General features: G+C 48.3%; 1 protein-coding gene across 2 annotated transcripts in view; it reads left to right on the forward strand.

The window, feature by feature from the left end:
• Positions 1 to 15408, forward strand: part of mcu (mitochondrial calcium uniporter) — a 183580-nt gene that overhangs the window by 99247 nt on the left and 68925 nt on the right. The window contains exon 3 of one of the 2 annotated variants that reach the window (XM_045702319.2): positions 4382 to 4474. The exons of the other annotated variant lie outside the window; for it this stretch is intronic. Within the exon in view, the coding sequence (XP_045558275.1) occupies positions 4382 to 4474 (93 nt within the window). The remainder of the gene's footprint in view (positions 1 to 4381; positions 4475 to 15408) is intronic. 2 annotated transcript variants of the gene reach the window in all.

A 15408-nucleotide genomic window follows, 5' to 3' on the forward strand; every position in this document is an offset into this window, starting at 1 on the left:
CTGCTGGGTGTGTGTGTGTGTGTGCAGTGTGTTTCAGTGAGTAATGGTGTGTGTGTCCCATGCCGTGTCTGCTGTTCAGTGGTATTGTATCGTCTTGGTGTGTTTCTATGACTGTGTCTAATCAACTGTGTGAAAGAGAGAGAATCTTACTGACTCTCATCTACATCTGAGTGGATTAGAGTCAGAATGGAGAGGCCTAGCTAGCTGGGATGTCTCTCTGTAGACATCATCCATCTCTAGGCCTCCTCAGCCTCCATTAGAGTCAGAATGGAGAGGCCTAGCTAGCTGGGATGTCTCTCTGTAGACATCATCCATCTCTAGGCCTCCTCAGCCTCCATTAGAGTCAGAATGGAGAGGCCTAGCTAGCTGGGATGTCTCTCTGTAGACATCATCCATCTCTAGGCCTCCTCAGCCTCCATTAGAGTCAGAATGGAGAGGCCTAGCTAGCTGGGATGTCTCTCTGTAGACATCATCCATCTCTAGGCCTCCTCAGCCTCTATTAGAGTCAGAATGGAGAGGCCTAGCTAGCTGGGATGTCTCTCTGTAGACATCATCCATCTCTAGGCCTCCGCAGCCTCCATTAGAGTCAGAATGGAGAGGCCTAGCTAGCTGGGATGTCTCTCTGTAGACATCATCCATCTCTAGGCCTCCGCAGCCTCCATTAGAGTCAGAATGGAGAGGCCTAGCTAGCTGGGATGTCTCTCTGTAGACATCATCCATCTCTAGGCCTCCGCAGCCTCCATTAGAGTCAGAATGGAGAGGCCTAGCTAGCTGGGATGTCTCTCTGTAGACATCATCCATCTCTAGGCCTCCGCAGCCTCCATTAGAGTCAGAATGGAGAGGCCTAGCTAGCTGGGATGTCTCTCTGTAGACATCATCCATCTCTAGGCCTCCTCAGCCTCTATTAGAGTCAGAATGGAGAGGCCTAGCTAGCTGGGATGTCTCTCTGTAGACATCATCCATCTCTAGGCCTCCGCAGACTCCATTAGAGTCAGAATGGAGAGGCCTAGCTAGCTGGGATGTCTCTCTGTAGACATCATCCATCTCTAGGCCTCCTCAGCCTCTATTAGAGTCAGAATGGAGAGGCCTAGCTAGCTGGGATGTCTCTCTGTAGACATCATCCATCTCTAGGCCTCCGCAGCCTCCATTAGAGTCAGAATGGAGAGGCCTAGCTAGCTGGGATGTCTCTCTGTAGACATCATCCATCTCTAGGCCTCCTCAGCCTCTATTAGAGTCAGAATGGAGAGGCCTAGCTAGCTGGGATGTCTCTCTGTAGACATCATCCATCTCTAGGCCTCCGCAGACTCCATTAGAGTCAGAATGGAGAGGCCTAGCTAGCTGGGATGTCTCTCTGTAGACATCATCCATCTCTAGGCCTCCTCAGCCTCTATTAGAGTCAGAATGGAGAGGCCTAGCTAGCTGGGATGTCTCTCTGTAGACATCATCCATCTCTAGGCCTCCGCAGCCTCCATTAGAGTCAGAATGGAGAGGCCTAGCTAGCTGGGATGTCTCTCTGTAGACATCATCCATCTCTAGGCCTCCTCAGCCTCTATTAGAGTCAGAATGGAGAGGCCTAGCTAGCTGGGATGTCTCTCTGTAGACATCATCCATCTCTAGGCCTCCGCAGACTCCATTAGAGTCAGAATGGAGAGGCCTAGCTAGCTGGGATGTCTCTCTGTAGACATCATCCAACTCTAGGCCTCCGCAGCAAACTACAGATGTTATAGTCCTGCTCCTTTGGAAGTGTGAGACGCGCGGTGTGTGTGTGTGACGCGGAGTGTGTGTGTGTGTGTGACGCGGAGTGTGTGTGTGTGTGTGACGCGGAGTGTGTGTGTGTAATAGGACGGGGCCATAGAGATTACATTCTCATCACTAGGAGTTGATCTAGCTATCTATCAGTTGAGACTGACTACAGCAGACTGACTACAGCAGACTGACTACAGCAGGCTAACTACAGCAGATAGAGGGGAGGAACGTGTTGGCTACAGCAGACTGACTACAGCAGACGGACTACAGTAGACTAACTACAGCAGATAGAGGGGAGGACCGTGTCAGCTACAGTAGACTGACTACAGTAGACAAACTACAATAGACTGACTACAGCAGACAGAAGGGAAGATGTGTCTGCTACAGCAGACTGACTACAGCAGACGTGGAAGGAATGTGTCGGCAACAGTAGACTGACTACAGTAGACTAACTACTTAACTACAGCAGGCTAACTACAGCAGGCTAACTACAGCAGATAGAGGGGAGGAATGTGTTGGCTACAGTAGACTAACTACTTAACTACAGCAGGCTAACTACAGCAGGCTAACTACAGCAGATAGAGGGGAGGAATGTGTCAGCTACAGTAGACTGACTACAGTAGACTAACTACAGCAGATAGAGGGGAGGAACGTGTTGGCTACAGTAGACTGACTACAGTAGACTAACTACAGCAGATAGAGGGGAGGAATGTGTCAGCTACAGTAGACTAACTACAGCAGATAGAGGGGAGGAACGTGTTGGCTACAGTAGTCTGACTACAGTAGACTAACTACAGTAGACTAACTACAGCAGATAGAGGGGAGGAATGTGTCAGCTACAGTAGACTAACTACAGCAGATAGAGGGGAGGAACGTGTTGGCTACAGTAGACTGACTACAGTAGACTAACTACAGCAGATAGAGGGGAGGAATGTGTCAGCGACAGTAGACTGACTACAGTAGACTAACTACAGTAGACTAACTACAGCAGATAGAGGGGAGGAACGTGTTGGCTACAGTAGACTGACTACAGTAGACTAACTACAGCAGACAGAGGGGAGGAACGTGTCAGCTACAGTAGACTGACTACAGTAGACTAACTACAGTTTACTAACTACAGCAGATAGAGGGAGGAACGAGTCGGTTACAGTAGTCTGACTACAGTAGTCTGACTACAGTAGACTAACTACAGTAGACTGACTACAGCAGACAGGGGAGGACCGTATCGGCTACAGTAGACTGACTACAGTTGACTAACTACAGTAGACTAACTACAGAAGATAGATGGAATGTCCTGGTGTGTGTTGGAGATGTGTTAGTTGTATTTAGTGGATAGATACAGTATACAGCACCCACCTGACTACAGGTTTCTTCTGGACAATAAGACATAATAAAAGATACCAACATCAAGTAAATGTCTCAGTAGAATAGAATAAACATTTTAGCATCAGTATAAAACAGGAAGGAACAATTTATAGTCCAATATTTACAGGTGTTTTGGGGAAAGTGGGAATAAATTGTGCAGTATTTAGCAATCATAAAAGAGTCTGCTAGTGGTGGGTGTGATGCCTGGGGCTGCCATTCAATAGTAGGACTGAGTTATGTTGTACACAGTGGATGTGTCTGTGTGGGTGGATGTGTCTGTGTGGGTGGATGTGTCTGTGTGGGTGGATGTGTCTGTGTGGGTGGGTGGATGTGTCTGTGTGGGTGGGTGGGTGAGTATGTGTGGGTGGGTGGGTGAGTATGTGTGGGTGGGTGGGTGAGTATGTGTGGGTGGGTGAGTGAGTGCATGTGTCCAGTTTGATGCAACCGGTCAGGGAGCTCTCGACGGTGCGGTGTTAGTATTTGCAGAGGAGCCAGCCGCCTTAGGAAGTAGAGACGCTGTTGCTCCCTCTTGACGAGTGGTGTTGTTGGTCCGTGTCAAGTCCTCTGTGATGTGGACACCGAGGAACTTAAAACTGCTGACTCTCTCTACTGCAGTACCGTTGATGTGGACCGGGGCATGTTCCCTCCTCTGCTTCCTGAAGCCATCAATCAGCTCCAATGTTTTGCTGACGTTGAGGGAGAGGTTGTTGTCCTGACACACCACAATGCCAGCTCACTTACCTCCTCCCTATAGGCTGACTCGTCATTGTTGGTTATCAGGCCTACAACCGTGGTGTCGTCAGAAAACTTGGTGATGCAGTCGGTGTCGTACAAAGCCATGCGGTCGGTGTCGTACAAAGCCATGCAGTTGTGGGTGAACAGGGAGTACAGCAGAGGACTGAGGACACTCCCCTGGGGGGGCCCTAAGGGAGTACTGCAGAGGACTGTGGACACTCCCCTTTGTGGGGCTTTAAGGGAGTACAGCAGAGGACTGAGGACACTCCCCTGGGGGGGCTTTAAGGGAGTACAGCAGAGGACTGAGGACACTCCCCTGGGGGGGCCCTGTGTTAAGAGTCAGTGTGGAGGAGGTGTTGTTGCCAATCCTCACAGCCTGTGGTCTGCCCATCAGGAAGTCCAGGATCCAGTTGCAGAGGATGGTGTCCAGACCCAGGGCTCTGAGCTTAGTGATGACCTTGGAGGGAACAATAGTGTTGAATGCTGAACTGTAGTCAATGAACAGCATTCTCACATCCGTGTTTCTCTTGTCCAGATGTGTTACGGCCGTGTGAACAGCGGGGGAAATGGCATCTTCTGTGGATCTGTTGGCATTATCTGGTGTTTGACAGGATGTTGGCACTTTCTGGTAGGCCAATTGGAGTGTGTTCATTGTTCCTGGCTTGCGTGTGTGTGTGTGTGTGTGTGTGTGTGTGTGTGTGTGTGTGTGTGTGTGTGTGTGTGTGTGATTTAAATTCATTCATTAGATACTGTCAGGGGGATAGAATCATCTTGTCTATCAGGTGTTCCCTTTGGTCTCGTACGGATAACCTTCCAGCAGAAGTGTGTGTGTCAAGGAACAGGCCAAACAGTTTCCCACTTCTTCATATTATTACAGTAGTGCCCCCTCCTGATTCTAAAGAGGCCCTGTGTGAAACATTAGCCTAGCTGACTGAGTCCCTGTGTGTAACATTAGCCTAGCTGACTGAGGCCCTGTGTGTAACATTAGCCTAGCTGACTGAGGCCCTGTGTGTAACATTAGCCTAGCTGACTGAGGCCCTGTGTGTAACATTAGCCTAGCTGACTGAGGCCCTGTGTGTAACATTAGCCTAGCTGACTGAGTCCCTGTGTGTAACATTAGCCTAGCTGACTGAGTCCCTGTGTGTAACATTAGCCTAGCTTACTGAGTCCCTGTGTGTAACATTAGCCTAGCTGACTGAGGCCCTGTGTGTAACATTAGCCTAGCTGACTGAGGCCCTGTGTGTAACATTAGCCTAGCTGACTGAGGCCCTGTGTGTAACATTAGCCTAGCTGACTGAGGCCCTGTGTGTAACATTAGCCTAGCTGACTGAGGCCCTGTGTGTAACATTAGCCTAGCTGACTGAGTCCCTGTGTGTAACATTAGCCTAGCTGACTGAGGCCCTGTGTGTAACATTAGCCTAGCTGACTGAGGCCCTGTGTGTAACATTAGCCTAGCTGACTGAGTCCCTGTGTGTAACATTAGCCTAGCTGACTGAGGCCCTGTGTGTAACATTAGTCTAGCCTGTTATGGATAGGGGGCAGTATTTTCACGGCCGGATAAAAAACGTACCCGATTCAATCTGATTATTACTCCTGCCCAGAAACTAGAATATGCATATAATTATTAGCTTTGGATAGAAAACACTCCAAAGTTTATAAAACTGTTTGAATGGTGTCTGTGAGTATAACAGAACTCATTTGGCAGGCCAAAACCATAGAAGATTCTGTACAGGAAGTACCCTGTCTGACCATTTCTTGGCCTTCTTGATCATCTCTATCCAAAACAAGGGATCTCTGCTGTTACGTGACACTTCCTACGGCTCCCATAGGCTCTCAGAAGGCGGCAAAAAGCTGAATCGTGGCTTTGCAGGCCCTGGCTGAAAAACATTAGCGCGTTTGGATAGTGGTCGGTCAGAGTACTATGAGACTGAGGCGCGTGCACGAGGCGACCCCATGTTTTTATTCTTTCGTCTTTGAACGTAAACAACGACTCCCGGTCGGAATATTATCGCTTTTTTACGAGAAAAATAGCATAAAAATTGATTTTAAACAGCGGTTGACATGCTTCGAAGTACGGTAATGGAATATTTCTAATTTTTTTGTCACGAAACGCATCGGGCGCGTAACCCTTCGTCACCCTTGGATAGTGTCTTGAACGCACGAACAAAACGCCGCTATTTGGATATAACTATGGATTATTTTGAACCAAACCAACATTTGTTATTGAAGTAGAAGTCCTGGGAGTGCATTCTGACGAAGAACAGGAAAGGTAATCAAACTTTTCTAATAGTAAATCGGAGTTTGGTGAGGGTCAAACTTGGTGGGTGTCAAAATAGCTAGCCCGTGATAGGCGAGCTATCTACTCAGAATATTGCAAAATGTGCTTTCGCCGAAAAGCTATTTTAAAATCGGACATAGCGAGTGCATAAAGGAGTTCTGTATCTATAATTCTTAAAATAATGTATGTTTTTTGTGAACGTTTATCGTGAGTAATTTAGTAAATTCACCGGAAGTGTTCGGTGGGAATGCTAGTTCTGAACGTCACATGCTAATGTAAAAAGCTGGTTTTTTATATAAATATGAACTTGATTGAACAAAACATGCATGTATTGTATAACATAATATCCTAGGCGTGTCATCTGATGAAGATCATCAAAGGTTAGTGCTAGATGTAAGAGGCTAGCTGACTGAGTCCCTGTGTGTAACATTAGCCTAGCTGACTGAGGCCCTGTGTGTAACATTAGCCTAGCTGACTGAGTCCCTGTGTGTAACATTAGCCTAGCTGACTGAGTCCCTGTGTGTAACATTAGCCTAGCTGACTGAGGCCCTGTGTGTAACATTAGCCTAGCTGACTGAGGCCCTGTGTGTAACATTAGCCTAGCTGACTGAGGCCCTGTGTGTAACATTAGCCTAGCTGACTGAGGCCCTGTGTGTAACATTAGCCTAGCTGACTGAGGCCCTGTGTGTAACATTAGCCTAGCTGACTGAGTCCCTGTGTGTAACATTAGCCTAGCTGACTGAGTCCCTGAGTCAGATCAGAGCTTCTCATTGGAGCTCATATAGAGGATACATTATGTTGAACACACACACACACACGCTTGGAAGGAATTAAAATTTAATGAGAGAAGAGGATTTTTGTTCCTTGAGTGCTCTGCTGTGGACAAGTGCATTAGCTGGTAGACTCTCTTTCCTTGTTGTGTGTGTGTGTGTGTGTGTGTGTGTGTGTGTGTGTGTGTGTGTGTGTGTGTGTGTGTGCGCGCACGCTTGGAGACTCACAGACACACATACACTGCTACCTGCCTGATATTCTGAATGAAATGGAAAAGGGAGGTTCCCTGTCTGGCTGTGTTTGTCGTGTGTGTGTGTGTGTTTGTCTTTTGTCGTGTGTATTGGAGTGGCAGAGGTCTGTGAGGAATGAGAGAGGCTTCCTCGGTTCTGTTTACATGCATCTTTCAATCTCTGAGCGCATTAGCTACTGTGTGTGTGTGTGTGTGTGTGTGTGTCCTATCTCAGTACACATTAGTTACATTCGGTCTGTGTTTGTTGTTGGGGGATGGTGAGAAACATGAGCTGATGCTACAGGAAGTAGAGTCTCTGTATTGTGACAGGATGTTGTGACTTCCTGATACTATCTGGTGTTTGACAGGATGTTGGGACTTCCTGATACTATCTGGTGTTTGACAGGATGTTGGGACTTCCTGATACTATCTGGTGTTTGACAGGATGTTGGGACTTCCTGATACTATCTGGTGTTTGACAGGATGTAGGGACTTCCTGATACTATCTGGTGTTTGACAGGATGTTGGAACTTCCTGGTATTATCTGGTGTTTGACAGGATGTTGGGATTTCCTGGTGTTTGACAGGATGTTGGGACTTCCTGGTGTTTGACAGAATTTTGGGACTTTCTGGTATTATCTGGTGTTTGACAGGATGTTGGGATTTCCTGGTGTTTGACAGGATGTTGGGACTTCCTGGTGTTTGACAGAATTTTGGGACTTTCTGGTATTATCTGGTGTTTGACAGGATGTTGGAACTTCCTGGTATTATCTGGTGTTTGACAAGATGTTGGAACTTCCTGGTATTATCTGGTGTTTGACAGGATGTTGGAACTTCCTGGTAATATCTGGTGTTTGACAGAATGTTGGGACTTCCTGATATTAGCTGGTATTTGACAGGATGTCAAACATTTTTCAAAGTTTTCTGTGAATATTGAATGTGTCTGGTAAACACATTTGGTGCTGCTGCTTTGAAAGTGTTTTCGCCACACCAGATTGAATAGCACTGGGGCAGATGCTGTCTCGCCACACGTTATCCTGTGGCTCTGAACAGGTGACAACTTATTTTCAGACAGATTTCTTCAACTCATCGTTAGTTTGTCCACTGACCACTACATTTGGACTCATTACATCATTCTTTCACGGTTTTGAGAAAAAATTGTTGCTGCATTCAAAAATGGCCGCGCTGTACCTTTGTCACGGTGTCAGACAATAAACCCTGTTCATTACTGCTTGCAGCTATATTTTGTTACATTTGACTTCTCTATGGGATTGTCTGTTTCAGGCAAACTGCAGTACCGAAAGTGCCCTCTAAGCACAGTGGAAAGCCTGCTTCCAGACCGGAACCCTGGCCCTGGTGTGTTTAGATTAGAGGCAGGGAGGACAAGGGCATGCTAGATATGAGTCAGTACTCGGAGAATGTTTGTATTGCTAGAGCTCCGTCCATCTCTTTCTTTCAGCCTTTCTCTTTCAGTTTCTCTCCCTCTCCCTCATTCTTTCTCAGTCCCTGTCTCTCTTCGTCTCTGTAGTCAGGGTGGGAGGTGCAGTAAGAGAATACGCTAGACTCATGTCATATCCGCGAGGGTGAGAGAGGAGAGAAGAACGACAGAGAGAGAGAGAGGGATGGAGAAAGAGAGAATGGAAAAACAGGCACGGCGTCAGAGGCATACAGGAAACCATGTTACAGTAAACTGGACCTCTCGAAAACGAGACCCTCCCCTTTTTGGTTTCTTCCTGTCTCTTTCTAGCCCTTCCTTCCATTAGCCTAACTACTCCAGCGTAAACCATTTGTATGTGTGGGTGTGCTCAACTGAGGTATTTCTTGCTATGTCAGTCCTTTTTTAAACTGCTCATATTTCTAGAAATATGTGAGCAGTGCCAGCTTTGCACGAAGACAGCCAAAGACATAAGAGACAGAAGTCGGTACCGTTCATATGCAGGCCAGACAACATTGAGGCTTACAGAGGATATTAGAAAGCAAGAGAAGGGGGTCTGAGAAATGTAGTGAAATACCTCAAACCCAGACCTGTTTATGAAGAAACACTAACAGTTTGTTGAAAAGGAAGCATTTTTTGGTCCTGTAACCAACCTCAATTTGAGGGTCTATATATCTAGTAGAGATCAGGAGAGACGGAGAATTAATACATGTTTTGTTTTTTATATAGCTCTTTTTTAGCTAAGTACCTAAAACGCTTGATGGAAGAAGAGAAATATAGAAGTGAAAAATTAATGAGCAGGCAGCGAAGAGCCAAAATGAAGTTTTGGTTTCTCCCGGGTGACAAGCTGCAGGGCTCGGGAGCGGGGCAGAATTCACAGGCACTTTGAGCTTCTTACAGTACTCTGTGGCAGGGCACCTGGCTTGTCTCTGCCTACCAGGGTTTAGAGCTAGGGAGTTAAAGTACCTACCTACCAATCTATCTATCTACAATGGTGTCAATAGAAAGTCCCAAACAGTCCAGACTCTGCTGACTGGACACGCCAAACAGTCCAGACTCTGCTGACTGGACACGCCAAACAGTCCAGACTCTGCTGACTGGACACGCCAAACAGTCCAGACTCTGCTGACTGGACACGCCAAACAGTCCAGACTCTGCTGACTGGACACGCCAAACAGTCCAGACCCAGCTGACTGGACACGCCAAACAGTCCAGACTCTGCTGACTGGACACGCCAAACAGTCCAGACTCTGCTGACTGGACACGCCAAACAGTCCAGACTCTGCTGACTGGACACGCCAAACAGTCCAGACCCAGCTGACTGGACACGCCAAACAGTCCAGACTCTGCTGACTGGACACGCCAAACAGTCCAGACTCTGCTGACTGGACACGCCAAACAGTCCAGACTCTGCTGACTGGACACGCCAAACAGTCCAGACTCTGCTGACTGGACACGCCAAACAGTCCAGACTCTGCTGACTGGACACGCCAAACAGTCCAGACTCTGCTGACTGGACACTGGACACGCCAAACAGTCCAGACTCTGCTGACTGGACACTGGACACACCAAACAGTCCAGACTCTGCTGACTGGACACTGGACACGCCAAACAGTCCAGACTCTGCTGACTGGACACTGGACACACCAAACAGTCCAGACTCTGCTGACTGGACACTGGACACGCCAAACAGTCCAGACTCTGCTGACTGGACGCTGGACACGCCAAACAGTCCAGACTCTGCTGACTGGACACTGGACACGCCAAACAGTCCAGACTCTGCTGACTGGACACTGGACACACCAAACAGTCCAGACTCTGCTGACTGGACACTGGACACGCCAAACAGTCCAGACTCTGCTGACTGGACACTGGACACGCCAAACAGTCCAGACTCTGCTGACTGGACACTGGACACGCCAAACAGTCCAGACCCAGCTGACTGGACACTGGACACGCCAAACAGTCCAGACTCTGCTGACTGGACACTGGACACGCCAAACAGTCCAGACTCTGCTGACTGGACACTCCAAACAGTCCAGACTCTGCTGACTGGACACGCCAAACGGTCCAGACTCTGCTGACTGGACACTGGACACTGGACACGCCAAACAGGCCAGACTCTGCTGACTGGACACTCCAAGCAGGCTAGAGCAAACGCTGAAACTATTTGAAAGATTTCGAATAGGGTTTGAACACAGGTGTCTCTTTTAGAACTTGTTCTACAGTTTAACCTTGGTTTCCATTTGGTCTGATTGACACTAATCACATGTATAGTCTACTCTGCTAGCTGTGTGTCCAATCACATAACTCACAGTTTGGCTCCATTCACTGCTGCCTATCAAGGCCGAGAGGTTTGTTTCAGCTCTAGGACGCAAACTACTGTAAATCCGCTTTCCGCATGGGACTAACCCATATAAAGCTTTCCACATGGGACTAACCCATATAAAGCTTTCCACATGGGACTAACCCATATAAAGCTTTCCACATGGTGCTAACCCATATAAAGCTTTCCACATGGTGCTAACCCATATAAAGCTTTTCACATGGTGCTAACCCATATAAAGCTTTCCACATGGTGCTAACCCATATAAAGCTTTCCACATGGTGCTAACCCATATAAAGCTTTCCACATGGGACTAACCCATATAAAGCTTTCCACATGGTGCTAACCCATATAAAGCTTTCCGCATGGGACTAACCCATATAAAGCTTTCCACATGGTGCTAACCCATAGAAAGCTTTCCACATGGTGCTAACCCATAGAAAGCTTTCCACATGGTGCTAACCCATATAAAGCTTTCCACATGGGACTAACCCATATAAAGCTTTCCACATGGGACTAACCCATATAAAGCTTTCCACATGGGACTAACCCATATAAAGCTTTCCACATGGGACTAACCTATATAAAGCTTTCCACATGGGTCTGCCTCTCTCTCTCTCTCCCTCTTGTTCAGCTGCAACCTTGGCTGGAGAATAGAAACATGTGGTGGTTATTTACTCTTAGTTGTGGTAATGGCAGGTTGCTATGGTCTCTCCTCTACCACACTGGCACAGACATTCTGAGTTACACAGACCCACGCAGACACACACACACACACACACACACACACACACACACACACACACACACACACACACACAGACAGACACTGCAAGCCATTCTGAATGACACAGGGGAAAGCCAGCTAGCCTTATCCCATTCAAATAGAAGACCTGTCAGATAAATCCACTCAGCATGGATGTGTACCAAACGGCAGCCTATTCACTATGTAGTGATTTACTGTTGGTGCAGGGAACAGGCTGCCATTTGGGATCCACCCAGCATGGATGTGTACCAAACTGCAGCCTATTCATTATGTAGTGATATACTGTTGGTGCAGGGAACAGGCTGCCATTTGGGATCCACCCACCATGTAACCTTTCTGAGCTTAAATTGTCTAAAAACATTACATCTAAATGGAGTTATACGAGGTATGACCTAAAGAGGAGTGGAAGAGAAATGAGACAGGATAATTACATTTACTGGAATTCAGTATTTCTATTGTTGTAGAGAGGGTGTGGGCTGGGGGTGTGGAGAGGGTGTGGGCTGGGGGTGTGGAGAGGGTGTGGGCTGGAGGTGTGGAGAGGGTGTGGGCTGGGGGTGGAGCGAGGGTGTGGGCTGGGGGTGGAGCGAGGGTGTGGGCTGGGGGTGTGGAGAGGGCATGACCAATAATGTTGTAGAAAAAATATGATATTGGAAAATATCACTGCCCTAGTGGGGGGGGTGTGTGTGTGTGTGTGTGTGTGTGTGTGTGTGTGTGTGTGTGTGTGTGTGTGTGTGTGTGTGTGATAGACAGAAAAAAGGATGACTGACTTGGTGAGGGATTGAGGCTGTCCCTTGGAGAGACTGAAATCAAATCACATTGAAACAGAGAGAGCAGGAGAGATGGACAGAGAGAGAGAGAGCAGGAGAGATGGACAGAGAGAGAGTGCAGGAGAGATGGACAGAGAGAGAGAGAGAGCAGGAGAGATGGACAGAGAGAGAGAGAGAGAGCAGGAGAGATGGACAGAGAGAGAGAGAGGGCAGGAGAGATGGACAGAGAGAGAGAGAGAGCAGGAGAGATGGACAGAGAGAGCAGGAGAGAGCAGGAGAGATGGACAGAGAGAGAGAGAGAGCAGGAGAGATGGACAGAGAGAGAGAGAGAGCAGGAGAGATGGACAGAGAGAGAGAGAGAGCAGGAGAGATGGACAGAGAGAGAGAGGGCAGGAGAGATGGACAGAGAGAGAGAGAGCAGGAGAGATGGACAGAGAGAGAGAGAGCAGGAGAGATGGACAGAGAGAGAGAGCAGGAGAGATGGACAGAGAGAGAGAGCAGGAGAGATGGACAGAGAGAGAGAGAGCAGGAGAGATGGACAGAGAGAGAGAGAGAGCAGGAGAGATGGACAGAGAGAGAGAGAGAGCAGGAGAGATGGACAGAGAGAGAGAGAGAGCAGGAGAGATGGACAGAGAGAGAGAGAGCAGGAGAGATGGACAGAGAGAGAGAGAGAGCAGGAGAGATGGACAGAGAGAGAGAGAGAGCAGGAGAGATGGACAGAGAGAGAGAGAGAGAGAGAGCAGGAGAGATGGACAGAGAGAGAGAGAGCAGGAGAGATGGACAGAGAGAGAGAGAGAGAGAGAGCAGGAGAGATGGACAGAGAGAGAGAGAGAGCAGGAGAGATGGACAGAGAGAGAGAGAGAGCAGGAGAGATGGACAGAGAGAGAGAGAGAGCAGGAGAGATGGACAGAGAGAGAGAGAGAGCAGGAGAGATGGACAGAGAGAGAGAGAGAGCAGGAGAGATGGACAGAGAGAGAGAGAGCAGGAGAGATGGACAGAGAGAGAGAGAGAGAGAGCAGGAGAGATGGACAGAGAGAGAGAGAGAGAGAGCAGGAGAGATGGACAGAGAGAGAGAGAGAGCAGGAGAGATGGACAGAGAGAGAGAGAGAGCAGGAGAGATGGACAGAGAGAGAGAGAGAGCAGGAGAGATGGACAGAGAGAGAGCAGGAGAGATGGACAGAGAGAGAGGCAGGAGAGATGGACAGAGAGAGAGAGGGCAGGAGAGATGGACAGAGAGAGAGAGGGCAGGAGAGATGAACAGAGAGAGAGAGAGGGCAGGAGAGATGGACAGAGAGAGAGAGAGCAGGAGAGATGGACAGAGAGAGAGCAGGAGAGATGGACAGAGAGAGAGAGCAGGAGAGATGAACAGAGAGAGAGAGGGCAGGAGAGATGGACAGAGAGAGAGAGGGCAGGAGAGATGGACAGAGAGAGAGAGAGCAGGAGAGATGGACAGAGAGAGAGAGCAGGAGAGATGGACAGAGAGAGAGTGCAGGAGAGATGGACAGAGACACACAGAGAGAGAGACACACACAGAGAGAGAGACAGAGATTAACAGAGATTGTTCCAGAGGGGAATCTGAACACACAGAGATTAACAGAGATTGTTCCAGAGGGGAATCTGAACACACAGAGATTAACAGAGATTGTTCCAGAGGGGAATCTGAACACACAGAGATTAACAGAGGGGAATCTGAACACACAGAGATTAACAGAGGGGAATCTGAACACACAGAGATTAACAGAGGGGAATCTGAACACACAGAGATTAACAGAGGGGAATCTGAACACACAGAGATTAACAGAGGGGAATCTGAACACGCAGAGAAACGAGAAACAAGGGAAAGGAGGATAGAATGGAGGGATGCTTTAGGGACAATGATTAGAGGAGAGGTGCTCAGATCTGAGGTCAGGATATTACCTAGTGAAGATGGGAAGACATGATGCGCTGAAGGAGGAGAGGAGGGGAAGGAATCCTCCAGGTCATAATGAAGGTACACAGGAAGGAACCCTCCAGGAGGTCATAATGAAGGTACACAGGAAGGAATCCTCCAGGAGGTCATAATGAAGGTACACAGGAAGGAACCCTCCAGGAGGTCATAATGAAGGTACACAGGAAGGAACCCTCCAGGAGGTCATAATGAAGGTACACAGGAAGGAACCCTCCAGGAGGTCATAATGAAGGTACACCGGAAGGAATCCTCCAGGAGGTCATAATGAAGGTACACAGGAAGGAACCCTCCAGGAGGTCATAATGAAGGTACACAGGAAGGAACCCTCCAGGAGGTCATAATGAAGGTACACAGGAAGGAACCCTCCAGGAGGTCATAATGAAGGTACACAGGAAGGAATCCTCCAGGAGGTCATAATGAAGGTACACAGGAAGGAACCCTCCAGGAGGCCATAATGAAGGTACACAGGAAGGAATCCTCCAGGTCATAATGAAGGTACACAGGAAGGAACCCTCCAGGAGGTCATAATGAAGGTACACAGGAAGGAATCCTCCAGGAGGTCATAATGAAGGTACACAGGAAGGAACCCTCCAGGAGGTCATAATGAAGGTACACAGGAAGGAACCCTCCAGGAGGTCATAATGAAGGTACACAGGAAGGAATCCTCCAGGAGGTCATAATGAAGGTACACAGGAAGGAACCCTCCAGGAGGTCATAATGAAGGTACACAGGAAGGAACCCTCCAGGAGGTCATAATGAAGGTACACAGGAAGGAACCCTCCAGGAGGTCATAATGAAGGTACACAGGAAGGAACCCTCCAGGAGGTCATAATGAAGGTACACAGGAAGGAATCCTCCAGGAGGTCATAATGAAGGTACACAGGATGGAACCCTCCAGGAGGTCATAATGAAGGTACACAGGAAGGAACCCTCCAGGAGGTCATAATGAAGGTACACAGGAAGGAACCCTCCAGGAGGTCATAATGAAGGTACACAGGAAGGAACCCTCCAGGAGGTCATAATGAAGGTACACAGGAAGGAAA

The sequence above is a fragment of the Salmo salar genome, chromosome 19 (assembly GCF_965601325.2).
Source record: "Salmo salar chromosome 19, fSalSal1, whole genome shotgun sequence".
Lineage (NCBI taxonomy): Eukaryota > Metazoa > Chordata > Actinopteri > Salmoniformes > Salmonidae > Salmo > Salmo salar.